The 16023-nt window shown below is 44.9% G+C and overlaps 1 protein-coding gene across 1 annotated transcript in view; it reads left to right on the forward strand.

The window, feature by feature from the left end:
• The window catches only part of LOC129336018 (phytanoyl-CoA dioxygenase, peroxisomal-like), a 29055-nt gene extending 14626 nt beyond the window's left edge, over nucleotides 1–14429 (forward strand). Inside the window, exons 6-9 of the mRNA XM_054988972.1 lie at nucleotides 958–1139; nucleotides 4077–4226; nucleotides 11791–11925; nucleotides 12841–14429. Coding sequence (XP_054844947.1) covers nucleotides 958–1139; nucleotides 4077–4226; nucleotides 11791–11925; nucleotides 12841–12894 — 521 coding nt within the window. The 3' untranslated portion in view covers nucleotides 12895–14429. The remainder of the gene's footprint in view (nucleotides 1–957; nucleotides 1140–4076; nucleotides 4227–11790; nucleotides 11926–12840) is intronic.
• The last annotated feature ends 1594 nt before the right edge of the window (nucleotides 14430–16023 follow it).

Consider the following 16023-nt stretch of genomic DNA (forward strand, 5'->3'; position numbering starts at 1 on the left):
GCAGATGCCCGACAAATGGTGGTGCTTCTCTCCTTCTTAACATCAGTACTGATGTATATCATAAAATCGCACAATGAAAACCTCCGTTGTTCAGTCTCTGCTTTTCTCCTCCCATTGGCCCAATCTCACTTAGCAGCACTCATCTGACCCCCCCCCCCTTGAAAACCAATTCCACCATTTTCTTGTTCAAATTAACAACGGAGGTAACATAAAAATAACCTGACGCTATAACCTGCCTTCGCTCCTCTCCAAAATGGTGAGGATCCAAAATGACCTCCTGCCACCCCTGGCAGGTCTCCATATATAAGCTGGCTGCCCAGTCTGGAAGGTGACAGACTAGTTGCTCAGGCAGCTCCCAGGAAATGGACAGCCGCTCCTTCCTAGTCCTCAAAAGAGCTGCCACTCTAGCCCCACAACGGCTGTTCAGTTTTTGCGGGCAAACACAGCCGAGCTAGAGGATGCCTTCACAGTTGTTAGACTCACCCAGGCTCTAATTGAAATCTGGATCTGTACTGCTGCAAAATATATCTGTATCCCTTGAATATAATTTAACCAGTATAATTTCCCCAGTGCTTCTAGTAGCAAGGGTCCTCCCACTTGAAAATTACATGGTGTGAAGCCTATATGCATTCCAAAGAAGACAGATAATTCCCAGTTATAGCCCAGGAGAGACTGATCTCATCAGATCTCAGAAGCTAAGTAGGGTCGGCCTTTGTTAGTAATTGGATGGGAGACCTCCAAGGAAGACCAGGGTTGCAGAGGCAGGCAATAGCAAACCACTTCTGTTAGACTCTTGCCATGAAAACCCCACCAGGGGTCGCCATAAGTCAGCTATGAGGGCAAGATTTCATTTTTTCACTGTTCATTTACAGCAGATCAGTGTTTGCTAGCTTTTAACATGCTTATTTATTTTTACATATAATTCTGCTGTTAAGTTAATGCAGATAACTTTTGCAGGGAAGAAGAGCTCTCGACACCCCATGCACCAGGATTTGCATTTCTTCCCCTTCCGACCGGCAGATCTCATTGTTTGTGCCTGGACTGCCATGGAAAAGATTGACCGTAGCAATGGGTGCCTGGTTGTGTTGCCAGGAACTCATAAGGGATCACTGAAACAGCACGATTACCCGGAGTGGGAGGTAATTTATATTTATTTTTATTTATTTATGTCATTTATAGTCTGCCTTTCTCACTGAGACTCAAGCCGGATTACCCAGTGTGAGATTAGTACAGTCAGTATCAAGGTCATTTCCATAAACAGTGCCATAGGGTAAATGGATACAACTTTACAAAGTCGTTGCATTAGCAAGAATCCAGTACAGAGTTGAAGAAATGCTGAAACAGAACAGAAGCAATTCCACGACTGACATTAGACAACATGAAGCATGGGTAGCTCATAGGAGCACATATTTAAAGCAATAGATAGTATGTAAGGCAACATAGTGTTGAAGCTTATGGTCCCTAACTCATTAGTGAAGCACCTGAGAGCCCCTCCCTACAATACAGCCCTCCTATTTGAGTAAAAAGCCTTTTTGAATAATGCATTTGCAGCAAGCCAGGAGAGTGGGGGCTCTCCTGACGTCCTCAGGTGGGCTGTTCCATGGGGTAGGGGCCACCACAGAGAAAGCTCATGTGCAATGTGGCACCTGCAGGAGACCCTGTTCAGATGACCGAAGTTGCCATGGAGGGACATAGGAAGGAAGCTGGTCCCGTAGGTATGTCAGACAAAGGGCATGAAGAGCTTTGTATGTGATAACCAATACCTTGAACTGAGCACAGTAACTAATAAGGTAGGCAATGGAGTGACTGCAGGATGGGAGTGATATTCATGCTCTTGCTCGCTCCTGATAACAGTCGAGCCACAGCATTTTGCACCAATTGGAGTCTCCTAGTTAACTTAGGTGGGAGAATATAGCACATTACAATAGTCAAGTCTTGATATTATCATAACATGGATCCAGGTGGCCAGGTCAACCGTGACAAGATAAGAAGCCATCTTCCAGGCTAGAATGAGGTTGTAGAAAGCATTTTTTTGCGGCTGCCTTAACTTCATTTTTCTAGTAGTAGCAATGGATCCACTATAACCCCCAAATCAAAAAGAGTCCAGTAGCACCTTTAAGACTAACCATTTTTATTGTAGCATAAGCTTTCGAGAATCAAGTTCTCTTCGTCAGATGCATGTATCATGCTTCTGACGAAGAGAACTTGATTCTCGAAAGCTTATGCTACAATAAAATTAGTTAGTCTTAAAGGTGCTACTGGACTCTTTTTGATTTTGCTACTACAGACTAACACGGCTAACTCCTCTGGATCTTTATAACCCCAGGCTCTTAACCGAGTCTGCAAGGGTCAGATGAACTCCATCGAAAGTAGGAAGTATAATGTCCTTCAAGATCTCTGCCTTCCCAATGATTGTCACTTCTGTCTAGTCCAGGTTCAATTTCAATTTGTTTGTTTTCAGCCATTTGACCACAGCTGTCAGGATTCAAGATTTCTGTCCCAAGGGTTGGAGGGGTCAACAAGGAGCAATGGTGTCGATAGCTTCAAGGAGCTTTGCGTTCCATGCTCCTACAGAACCTTCCATGGAGCATGTGTCTGGAATTCTAAAATCACCCAGGGTGTTTTGGAATCTAGAAGGGTCTATGAGCCTTTGTGGGCAAATCATTTTAACAGGACCCCCCATTTTGTGGGGTGTTGGGGCCATATTCACTTTTGCCTTCAGCAGATGATGGTCTGACCACGGTTCAGGCCAAAGCTCCAACACTCAAATAAGACTTTCCCTCAAAGGCTCAATGCAAAATATTTAGTCCAAGGTGTGGCCTCTTTCATGTGTAGGGCCTGTCACAATTTGCGAGAGGCCCAGGGTTGCCAGGGAAGGTATAAATTCTTGGGCCTGACTTGGGACACTCAGCATGGATGTTGAAGCCCCCCAGAACAATAAGTCCAGGTGTCTCCAGCACCATGTCTGCTAGCAGCTCTGCCAACTCAGAAAGGGGGCTTATGGGGGAGCTGGGTGGTCTGCACACAAGCAGGATACCCCCAGTCTGTCTTTAATTCCCAGAGACAGGCACATGCAGTCGGTACCAGCTATCGTTTGTATTAAGCAAAAGTCATTCTTTTTTTGTGAGTAAATTTAGAGACAAATTCCCTTTTATGCTGCATATCATTTGGAGCAATCTACATAGTTTGCATAGAAACCTGCTCTGGTTGAAATTTTGTTGCCATCTGATCAGCAAAATGAGTGTTGAAAAGTGTTGCAGTTGTTCATGTGATTGAGTTGGATCCTTTTGTAAGACCTCGTTCCACAAGTGCACTGTGGAATAAAGAGTTGTCCATTAGAAGGGAAAATTGAATTTATTAATACATTCTAAGAGCTCGAAAATATTAACAAATGGTTCCTCTTGAACTGAAGATCAATAAAGATTATATCTATACTATGTATAAACCAATCTTAATTATCTTGGTTTTGTTCCAAGGGACTGTGACAGAATTTTCTGTTGCAATGTTGTTGGTTTGCTTTTTTAAAAAAATTGTACAAACTGGGATTTATGGCTATAATGAGATCAACCCCGGACATTCTAATAGAGGCAGGGAAGAAAAAAAAATACAAATTAAACTGTTTGGGAAAACGGTGCCTTATGGTTCGGGTTGGGGGGGCGCAGGCCATGATGGCAAAACCAATGCTTAATTAACTTACGAAATTCAGGGCTGCAAGACGTGGTGATACTGGCTGCCATCTCAAAAGACATTAGACAATGAAGGGACAAGTTCTTGTTGGGTAGGCCTCTCCAATGTGGTGTGCTAGCAAAATGGAACCTCCTGCTCAATTGCATCATACTGTCTCTGAACCTCTGAAGCAATATTTAGCTGGCTTCAACAGGATACTGGAGTAGGTAGGACTTGGGTCTGGTTCGGCAAAGAAGTTTTTAAGTCAGATCTGTTAACGATAAGAGCCATAGAACCAGTTCTGACACCTTACTGGAACAAGTCAGATCTAATGTGGTTTAGTTTTAAGAAGTATAGCTGCTTGAAGACTGACCTGTCAGAATAAAAGTAATTAATGAACTGGTTTCCAGGGTGGAGTGAACAAACTGTACCATGGTGTGCGTGATTTTGATAAAAGTGCTCCCAGGTTGCACCTTGCTATGGAGAAAGGAGACACAGTGTTTTTCCATCCCTTACTGATTCATGGCTCTGGAATGAACAGGACAGACGGGTTTCGAAAGGTAAGAGGCTTATTCAAGATGCAGCCTTCGAACAGTCGTGGCTTTTTAAAAGCCAGTTTCATAATGCCAGTCCTTATTTTTTAATTGACATTTCATAATGTTAATTACTTATCTTGTTTAATAAGTTTTTGAAAGTGACTTAAGTGTCAGTAGGTTTTTCTTTTAAATTTATATTCCAGTTTGCATTAACTTATATCAGAGAGCTAAGACTGGTTTTTTGACAGTAGCTGTTTTTGTGATTGTTTTGAAACTTTTATTGGTCAATAAAAACTGTAAACCAACAGTAATATAATAGAACAAGTTAAATGAAGAAATACAAAATTTGTCATTCTCCCGTGGTCTAGGAGTGGGTCAGTCTGGACTGTTGGGAAGTAGCTCCTCCTCCACAGCAGGGTCGGTCGAATCAGAGGATCCCCTATGGGAGGGCTCTTTCCTGGCGCGCCAGTTTTTACCAGCCCTGCTCCTGCAGGAAGTCAAATCATTGTGCTCTGCAGAGCAACGATCCAAAAATAAATAAATAAATAAATAAGAAGACGAAGGACAAGAAGAAATAGAGAAAGCGAGAGTTGGATTGGCCAGGGGAAAAAGAAGGGCCTGTCCCTCCACCCTACAAACAACCCCCCCCCCCCCAAATCGATCGAGACCTGCTGAAGCCGACGCTCTTCAGACCTCCGAGCTGGAAAGCGGTGAACGGTGCGCACAGCACACAAAGTCGCCGGAGGTGCAGCGTGGCAGGGAACGCGCTGCGGGGGGAAGAGAGACTGACTCTGGGACGCAGCAATGGCAATTGTGCAGGCTGCAAAGAGGGACGCCGGCTGCAAAAGGGAGGTAAAGCGACAGTGGCACAAGCGGCGAGCATGAGGACGCCGCAACCGCAAGGAAGAGGTTTCTCCTAAGCACGCATGCAGAGGCAGCGGCAGGAGACGGTCTGAGCCATAAAAACCCAGTAAGTGATCCCTTTGGGACACTGGGAAAGGAGGGAAGCCTACTTGGAGTAGGAGCAAGGTTAACATAGGTCTCATGATATCTCTCCCTCTCCCCTCTCTCTCGCTTTCCCCCCCCCCCATCCTTTTCCCTCTAGGTGGGAAAAGCATTTTTGGCAGGAAGGCAGCCAAGGCGGGAATGGAAGGGCCTAGTATAGCCGTGGGGATGACTGAAGGCTTAGATCTATCTAGTTCCCCTGGCTCTACGCACTCTTCCCCAGGCCCCAGTACACGAGGTCAGGAGAGTAACCAACTAGATCTCTTGGGACCAGAGGCTAAAGAGAATCTGCTAGCCTGGATCAGGACGGAATTAAAAAAGGGTTTTAAGGAAGTCATGGACACGATTAAAGGCCCAGAGACATCCGAGAAAGGAGGCCCAACCCCAAGGTCAACTAAGAGGTCCAGGTCCAGGCATTCTGATATTTCTCCCAAAACCAAAAGAAGCAAACTTCAGGGGAAATACTTAGATGGAAATTCAAGCCTATCTGAGGAACCCCAGTCAGAGTCAGAGATGTCAGACCATCACTCTGATATTGAGGAAGGAAAACTCTCTGATGAGCAAGAGGAAAGTGGAGGCATTATACAAACTAGACTCTTCCCACAGGAAGTCTTCTCTAAGCTTCTGCCCAAAGTTCTGAGAACATTAGAAATTGCTCAGGCCACTGTAGGAAAGGAGGAGCCTGACCCAGCCTTTCCTCAATGCCTAGAGAGTGTTCTTCCTAAGGCAGGGAATACTCAAGCTGGAGTACCTCTGCCAGTGTATTTTCACAGTATTTTGAAAGCTGAATGGGAGAACCAGGATAAACCTAAAAGATGCCAATCTGTGTTTAATAAACTTTACTCATTGGCTCCAGAGGCCATGAGGAAAATCAAATTACCAGTAGTTGATGATCCAGTCACTAGCCTAGCTACCACATCGGTGTTACCAATGGATGCGGAAGGAATGCCCAAGGATCCATCAGATAAGAAAATAGAACAAACATTACGGAGAAATTTCGAGGTTTCAGCGGCATCTCTCAGGGCTTTGACTATGGAATCCCTGTTCGCCAGAGCAGCATTTACTTGGGCATCAAACCTGGTGGCAGCTGGCAGAGAAGTGCCTAAGGAAGTTAAGAACGAGATTAAGAAAATTGCCTTGGTTGTGGCCTTTGCAGTGGATGCAACACTGGATTCTTTCCAAATGTCCTCAAGGGCGATGAGTTTCAATGTCGCGGCAAGAAGAAACACCTGGTTAAGAAATTGGGATGTGGATCCACCAGCATGGAGTAAGGTGGCAGCAATTCCGTTCACTGGGGCCAAACTATTTGGGGAAGCCCTAGACAGATACCTGGTTGAGGACACGGAGAAGAAGAAAGTCGTGCCATCCAAAAGAAAGGATATGAAGTCGAAGGACAGACACTCCTTTCGTGACTCCAAGCGTCCTATCAGACAGAGTAACTCCAGACTATACAAGAGCCGATGGCAACCAAGAGCCAGAAATGAAAACAGACCATTTACCTTCCGTAAATCCGGTCAACAGACCAAAGGGCAAAAGAAAACTCATCAGGCATGACTATGGTCAGCGAACAATCACACAGATTGGGGGTCGACTTCAGGCATTTACCAACCAGTGGCAGATGACAATCACAGACAAATGGGTTTTGGAAACTGTATCCAGGGGCTACTCACTGGAGTTCCAAGACAGACCCCCCAAATCGCGTGGTTCATATACAGAAGAACACCGTGGAGACGAAACACCTTCAGATAAAGAAGGTAATTCAACATCTGTTAACGATAAGAGCCATAGAACCAGTTCTGACAACTTACTGGAACAAGGGAGTGTATTCAGTATTCTTCATTGTACCGAAGAAAAACGGGGATACCAGATCGATTCTGGATCTGCGTTGGCTGAACCAGTTCATCACATCACGCAAATTCAAAATGGAGACCTTGACATCAATCTTAGGAACTATCCAAAAAGGGGATTTCCTAGCCTCCATAGATCTCTCAGAGGCATATCTTCATATACCCATCAGAGAGACACACAAGAGGTATCTGCGCTTTGCGTACAACGGAGAACACTACCAATACAAGGCTCTTCTCGGGCTCAAATCCTCACCCAGGGTATTCACAAAGGTCCTGGTGACACTGATAGCATTTCTCAGACTGCAGGGAATTGCACTGTTTCCTTACCTGGACAATGTCCTCATAAAGACACCCACTCTCGCGAGGGGGGAGGAAGCAATTCAGTTGACAACAGAATGTCTGGAGGCTCACGGTTTCGTGATCAATTGGGAGAAGAGCAGTCTCATACCGTCACGAAGGATAACTCATTTGGGAGTAACAATAGATACAGTCAGCGACAGGGCCTTCATATCAGAAGAGAGACAGCACAAAATAGTGTCGCTGATAAGATCAATCCAGGGAGAGAAAGCGGTGGAGGTGATGCAGTTAGCCAAGTTGCAGGGAATGATGGTATCATGCCAGGACGCCTTGACTTGGTCCAGATTCCATATAAGGCCATTACAGGGACTGTTAAGACCGTATCAGAGGATCATAGCACACAGGGGACACAAGCGCATACACTTACTAGAGTCAGTGAGACGGGAATTGAAGTGGTGGATAGTACCAGACAGGTTCGGAGAAGGAGTTCCTCTCAGAGAGCCTGAAAGAATTGCAATGACAACAGATGCAAGTCTAACAGGATGGGGAGCACACGCAAGAGGCAACACGACCCATGGGGCATGGACAATAGAGGAAAGACGAAACAGCATGAACTGGCTGGAACTTCGGGGCATCAAGAACGGATTATGGGACCTCCGGAAGGTGCTTACAGGACAACATGTATTGATACAAACAGACAATATGAGAGCGAAAGCATATGTGAACAGACAGGGAGGGACCAGATACAGAAAACTGAACATGGAAGCAACGGAGATTATGATATGGGCGGAACAAAACCTAAGATCCATAAAAGCAATACATGTCGCGGGCATCCAGAACATGGTAGCGGACTGGCTGAGCAGGAACAAGGTAGACCAGGCTGAGTGGATCTTGAACCAGAAGGTATTCCGCCAAGTGTGTCAAAGGTATGGAGAACCAGAAGTGGATCTGTTCGCTTCAGCACAGAATGCATGACTACCGAGGTTTTTTACCAGATGGAAGGAACAAGGAGCGTTAGGAACGGATGCACTACATGGAAACTGGCCTCAAGGTCTTCTGTATGCATTCCCTCCAGTAAGGATCTTGGACAGGGTACTTCAGAAGATAATACAGCAACAAGCGGAGGTAGTAATGATCGCTCCCTTTTGGCCACGGAGATCGTGGTTTCAGGAACTAAAAAGACTGTCAAAGGAGGAGCCATGGAGCCTACCAAATCAGAAAGACCTTCTGGCACAGGGGAAGATGCTTCATCCAGAGCCGGCATCCTTGAAGTTAACAGCCTGGAGGTTGAGCACGAGCAGTTGTCATCTTTAGGATACACAGACAATGTAATAGCGACTATGTTGGCATCGAGAAAGGGGTCTACAAATAGCAGCTATAACAGAACATGGCATACTTTTCAGTCTTGGTGTAGAAAGAGGGACAGTAACCCACTGACAGTATTAGTAAAAGAGATATTACTCTTCCTCCAGGATGGACTGGATAAAGGGTTGAGTACCAACACGTTGAAGAGACAAACTGCAGCCATATCTGCAATAAGGGGATCAAAATGGAGAATATCCCTGACCAGACACCCCCACATCAAACGTTTTTTGCGGGGAACCGTGCTGCTTAACCCTCCACAGGTTCATAAATTTCCGACATGGAACCTGAATGTGGTGCTCACAGCGCTCACTAGGGCACCCTTTGAGCCCATGGCAACGTGTACTCTCAAAGACTTGACACTCAAAACCATTCTTAGTGGGAATCACTTCGGCTAGGAGGGTTTCAGAGATTAGAGCACTATCAGTGAATACAGAGTTGTGTATATTCCACAGTGACAGAGTAGTACTTAGACCGGATCCCATGTTCATCCCAAAGGTGAATTCGGTCTTTCATAGAGGAGAGGACATTATCCTTCCTTCCTTCTGTAGCAATCCCCAACATGAAAAGGAAAAGGTTTGGCACAAGTTAGATGTCCGACGGGCCTTAAGCTTCTACATAGATAGAACTAAGTGAAATGAAAACATGTTCATTTCATTTTGGAAGAGTTCCTTAGGCGAGAAGGTTTCTACAACCACATTGAGTAGATGGATTAGGGAACTGCATTTCATTAGCGTATAGGTCCAAACAGTTGACACCTCCAGAAGGGATAACAGCTCACTCATTATGAGGGGCGGCCACGTCAGCAGTATATAGGACCTTTCCTTCACTAGATCAGATTTGTTGGGCAGCTACTTGGAAGTCGGTGCATTCTTTCATTAAACATTAGAAGGTAGACAAGCTTGCATCAACAGATGCAGTGTTCGGGAGGAGGGTGCTACAGCACGTTCTGTGAACAGAGATAACCCACCCAGAGGAACACTGCTAGACTATATCCCATCAGTCCAGACTGACCCACTCCTAGACCACGGGAGAATGGAAGATTTGTATTCACTTACCGTGAAGCTTCCTTTCTCTGTGGTCTGGGAGTGGGTCAGTCAAACCCACCCTAAGTTTGAGGAATAGTTTTTTTAATGGTTATGTGTTTTCTCTATGAGTGTTAAAGTTATGTTACCATATTGATGTCAAAACGAGAAAGACAGCTCGATGGCAGCGGAATACAGAGGGCTTGGAAAAGAACTGGCGCGCCAGGGAAGAGCCCTCCCAGAGGGGATCGTCTGATTCGACCGACCCTGCTAAGGAGGAGGAGCTCCTTCCCATCAGTCCAGGCTGACCCACTCCCAGACCACAGAGAAAGGAAGCTTCAAGGTAAGTGAATACAAATCTTCCATTCTTGGCATCCACACCTCTCGAGGAAACACAGAAAGACTTGACCTGTAGCCAGTTTTCTGCTTCTGTGGAAGCCAGAGAGCCAGGGCAGCATAGTGACGAGTGTGGCAGACTAGGATCTGGGAGACCAAGGGTCAGGGGTCTTCTCTGCCATGGAAGTTCAGTGGGTGACCTTCAGCCAGTCAAAAACTCTCAGCCTAACCACCCTCAGAGAGTTGTTGTGCGGGAAAAAATGGAGGGGGGGGGGAGAATGATGTACACCATTGGGGAGAAAGGTGGGATATAAATGAAGTAAAATATAAATAAATAAATATTCATGGCTCTCAGAGCTGCCTCATAGAGCCCTGTTTGCAGTATGCGTGTTCAGAGATCATCGGTAGGGCCAAGAGGGTGAGAACCAAGGCCTGGGGCAGATGCGTGTGCTGGTTGGAGCTGCCTGCTTGCACGCCAACATACTTGTGCAAAGCACTTGCTTCTCACCGTATGCAGAGGGGCAATCCTGCTGTGAGAAACGAGAGGCAGATTTGCCCATGAAAAAGTGCCCTGGGTTGGAGGACAGGGTCCCAGCATCGGAACATTTTTCTGTAGGGGTGCTGTTGGAAAGATCCATCCTCTTTCAGGAAGTATTAGCAACAAAATCTGAGAGAAGCCCGCAGTGAGGACAAGACCCAGAACAGTGTATGCCAACCGCCCGTACGTACTAAATGCCGTTGTAAGAAAACCCTGATTTGTAAGACTGAACCGGAAGCTGACGGTTCTGAAAATGAAAGCGTCCTGGGGTGCTTGGATGTTCTTTGCCAGTTCTTGTTCATTCATAAACCTGAGCTGAAATTCTGCACTTCTGCACTTGGAAGTACGAATCGAATCGAATCGCAGACTCGGTTGTGCAAAAAAACCCACTTGCTCACTTTGCTGTAGAGATCGTTCCTTGAGAAATCATTCAGCAAGCTTTCAGACAGCTGTCATCTTAGTGCATTTCAAGCTAACATGGTTAATTGAACTAAGTCAGCTGTGGAGAAAGAGGAGACTGGAGTTTGTGAGTGGCTCTGACCTTAGACTGAAGCATGAGCATCTTTTGCGCACTATGTGTGCTTCCAGGGCAACGGCTAAAGTGAATGTGCACTCCCCCAATAAGTTGTATTATGGGATGCACATGCATGTGGGCAGGGCTTTTTTTCTGGGAAAAGAGGCGGTGGAACTCGGTGGGTTGCCCTCGAAGACAATGGTCACATGGCTGGTGGCCCCGCCCCCTGATCTCCAGACAGAGGGGAGTTTAGATTGCCTTCCGCGTGGCGTGGAGGGCAATCTAAACTCGCCTCTGTCTGGAGATCAGGGGGCGGGGCCACCAGCCATGTGACCATTTTCAAGGAATTCCGGAACTCCGTTCCACTGCATTCCTGCTGAAAAAAAGCCCTGCATTTGCGACTTTTCCTCCCTGGAGAAGCCTGGCTTTGGCATATCAGCGTCATGAACACCTGAAGCCACCTTACACTCAGTCAGACCCATCAGTCCACCAAGGGCAGTGTCACCCACTGTGACCAGCAGCATCTCTCAAGGGTCTCAGGGAGAGGGTCTCCACATCACCTGTCATCTTGAGAATCTGAACGGGAGATGCCTGAAAGTGGCAAAAAAGCCTTCTTGTCATCATTTTAACTTTTTTTGCATTACCTTTTTAAAATGTTATGCAGGCCATCTCTTGTCATTATGCCAGTGGTGACTGCCACTATATCGATGTGAAAGGTACCACTCAAGAGAACATTGAAAGAGAAGCAGCAGAAATTGCCAATACCAAGTATGGTATACATTCGCCTGTTACCCTCAAGGTAAAGCTTTGGGTTTTTAAAAAATGTCTTGCACCAGCGCTGTTACACTGCATAAATTTGTTTTAAGCATCTGAAACTGAAGTTTTATATACAATTAGTTCAGTACAAATGGTCTCTCTAGTCTTGTCCTTTAATATTGCAGAATTTACTGATGAGGAGGATGTTTTGCTTACACAGAAAATTCTTCCTACTGTGTGCAGGATTATGAGGAGGCAGCCCTAGACATTCTGTGTCCTTGTGGTTACTGGCAACAGTTCAGATTCAGAATGATTATTAGATTAATAGCAGCACCTGCCTCAGGAGCAGTTAGGTGCAGCTCCTGTCAATAAATTCACCCCTATCAGATGCCAGGAATGGAATCTGATTATTTTAATGTAATCCAAAATTAATTGAAACGTTCCTAGCATTCTTTCTCTTGAAATTTCTAGAGGTCTTCCACTGGATCTGTAACTAAAGAAAAAAAACCCTTAAAATTTTGCAAGTGGGTAATCTGAATTCTGTACCATGAAGTCAGACTGTGATCTAGTTAAATTACAAAAAAAAAAATCAACAATATTGGGACAGTTTCTCTTATTTTGTGTGATTGTTTTGTGCAACTGACTTTAGTTTTGCCAGTTCCCGTGAAAAGAGAGGAGCCCCCTAACTTCGTGCAGCCGCCTTTGCCCGCACAAGTTCAGGCCTCTCTCTTCAGCTGTGAGACTTGCTTTGAGAGAGAGAGAGAGAGAGAGAGAGAGAGAGAGAGAGAGAGCGTGCGGTGATACATCCCAGAATTGGAATTCTGTGCTCTGTTCCTTCAGTGAAAGAACAGTATCCCACAACCAAGGGAGCTCCTTCCCTTGGTTGTATGTATTGCTTGGGTGTGGAGTGGAGAGTTTCCTGTGCACAGAACCCACTCTTCCAGTGTTTTGCTTTTAGGACATTTGGGCGTTTCGAAGCCGTCTTGTGAAAGGAGAGAGAAGAAATCTTTGAGGTATGCTCCAAGTGTGAAGCCTTGGAACCGAATTCTGAACTACTTGAGAGAAACCACGATCCCTGCTTGGATGAATTGAGGGCTTTCTCCTTGCTGATTCTTCAAACACGGTGTATCTAATAGTAATCTTGGGTAATACATACACATTTGGGCGGAAAGGCTTCAGTCTTCGGTGCTCCACCTTGGAGGGAAGGCAGCAACATGCTCAAGTGCACATCTTAAATGATTTTCAGTATTTTAATTTCACTTGGTGTACTTAAGTAAGGTTTGATCTTTCTTTTAAAACATGAGAACTTTATTTAAAGAATCTTAAAAATTAGTGTATTAAAACAAGAACTAATGTGACTTCAGATCTTTTATCTAGATGCAACTTTGTGAGATTTATTTTAACTGCAAATCTAAGTTACCTGCTGGTTTTTATGCCTTAGCATAAAAGATCCGATTTATTATTCCTTTGTTTTGCTCAGAGAGTGATCACTTTGTTAGCATTCCAGCTGATGTTTCCCTCCCTTTGGGGAAAATACCTTATAATTTAATTTCTGATAGGGAGGACTACCTTGTGATCTTTCACTTTTAAAAAACTTTTAGCCTGTTCTATCAAGTGCTACATGGTAAGGGCACTTTCAATTCCTGCATGTTTTAGAGGGTCAAGTAACATACTACAGTGAATGGGAGAGTGTGTGCGCTCTTAGTGTGTTAGAAACTGCAATGCAGAAGAGTATGCCTGGGCACACACAAGCACGGTGCTCTCTCTGCTTTTGAAAAGGAAAAGCCCAGCTTGCTTTGACCAGTGAATGCTAGTCGTGCCAGCTGCTACTTCTGTTTTTAAAGAGTTTGGGATAGGCTGCTAAGAGAATGATTGGCCTATATGTAGCACTTCATGCATTATCTCAATAGTATAGCACTTGGATATCTATAGCATAGTGGCAGCCGGTATCTGAAGAGAAGAGGGAGAAGAGAGGCCTGGTGGAGGAAGCAGAGAGAGAGGTGACTATGCCCCAAATTATTGTTTGCAAGCATGTCTTCTAGAATACAGCAATGCAGCCACTTTTTCTCATCATCATACCCTAGTGGTTCTCTGCTTTATGTGTGTGCGCGCAGCTTCAACACAAATTTTCTCAACAATCTTGTCATTTCTCAGCCCTGCTTGGCTTAGTGTGGGAAAAGAGCATCCAGATATAAATTGAACCCACCAATAGGAGTCACTAACAGCAAAACAACCTAACACCCATTCGGGCATACTTGGGATAACTCCAAGAAGAGAGAGAGCTGTGTTTACACAAATGTCTGTTATTCACGTAATCAGGAGTTTGGGCAATGAGAAATGCGGCTGAGAGCAGTGCCGTTTATTTCCTCTTTTGCTCTTTGCTAAGTAACTTGGGAGGATTTGTCTTCTGAGCTGAACTGCGTCCAAGAACAGAGGCTATGCAAAGATTTGGTGTAGGAATGCATCATGCAACACGCTTGTGGCAAAATCCCTTGAATTTTAAATTGCTGCTTTTTAATAGGATATAATAAAGTAATATAATGTAAATGTGTTGCATTCTTTAAAATAAACATTTGTTATTTTAAGAATATTTATAGAATCACACAAAACAGCAAAAATAATTACACTCTATTTGTATTTAATTGAATCAAAGACCAAATAAGGTTTATACCAAGGGTGGCCAAACTGCGGCTCGGGAGCCACATGTGGCTCTTCTAGACATATTGTGCAGCTCCTGCACAATATATCTAGAATATGGATTCTCCCCCAAACCCACCTCCTCATCTGAAGTCACTTTGAGGCATCATGTTTTGCGGTTCTCATACATCTGACGTTTATTCTATGTGGCTCTTACATTAAGCAAGTTTGGCCACTCCTGGTCTATACCATCCTGAGATGAGCTGTTCCAAAACATAATGAACATAGACATTGTTAGGTGTATTATGAAACCCATAACTAGACCTTGTATAATGGACTAATTAACACAGTATTCCAAAATTTCAGATACCATTCCATTATAGAGGATGAAGCAGAGTTTAGAAGTCCTAATAATGTGTTGAAGTTGTGACAATAGACATCCCCGTCATATCATAGATTTGTGATTTTATGCATTTCTAGACCATTCCAAAAGATGTGCATTAAGGTCAGCTTTGCTGGTATAACATCATCATGATTTATCTGTCCTGTTAGTATAGGTTTTGGCTAGCCAATATGGTGTAAGGTACTAGTGGAATGGCACCTTCACAGAGTTGTACCTCAGATCTATAGAGATGTGTTTGCAAAAAGACATTAACCCATATCTAGTCCAACTCCTATTATAAGATTTGTTTTCAGGCCACAGAGCCGCTGTGATAAAACAAGGCTGCCCTTCCCGGGAACTGTTGTCCATCGAGTGGCCGCCTGGGCAGGCACACACTGGAAGAGTAGCTTACTGAAGAAGGTGGGTGTGAAGCCCCCTCATAACATCCTCATGCTCGGTTTAAAAAAGAATCCCTGATACAGGAGAGCCATGCTCGGGTTTTTTTCTAGGAAAAGAGGTGGTGGAACGCAGGACCGACTGCACAATGACGTCACTTTGGGTCAGCTGGAACAAGGGGGAAGTTTTTCAAAGTTCAAATTGCCCTCGGTGAAAATGGTCACATGGCCGGTGGCCCTACCCCCTGATCTCCAGAGGGGCAATCTCAACTCCCCTCTGTCTGGAGATCAGGGGGCGGGGCCACCGGCCATGTGACCATTTTCAAGATGAGCTGGAAAAAAGCTCTGGCCATTCTCCAAGTAGACATTTTTGCTAGGATTTATGACCCCACCGTGGCCCAAACCAGAGAATCCTGCGTGGGCTGACCCAGAGCAGGGAGTCAGAGGCCGACACCGGGCAAACCCACACAATGTCATAACGATGTTACAATGTCATTAAGTTTTCTTCACAAAAAATGTCTTGGGAAAGAAGAATGAGGGGAAGGGAGGAACTCAGAGGAGGACAGAGAGACTAATCAGCAAGAAGGAGTGGTAGAAGAGAGGAGGGAGGGAGGGAAACCAAAAGGAAAATTCTGCATGATTGAAAAAGCTGACTCAAAACTGCCTCAAGAAAAACATTGGGGAATAAGCACAGAAAATCAAAGGAAAAATCTTGAAAACGCCACAC

This window comes from Eublepharis macularius, chromosome 9 (assembly GCF_028583425.1).
Source record: "Eublepharis macularius isolate TG4126 chromosome 9, MPM_Emac_v1.0, whole genome shotgun sequence".
Taxonomy (NCBI): Eukaryota; Metazoa; Chordata; class Lepidosauria; order Squamata; family Eublepharidae; genus Eublepharis; species Eublepharis macularius.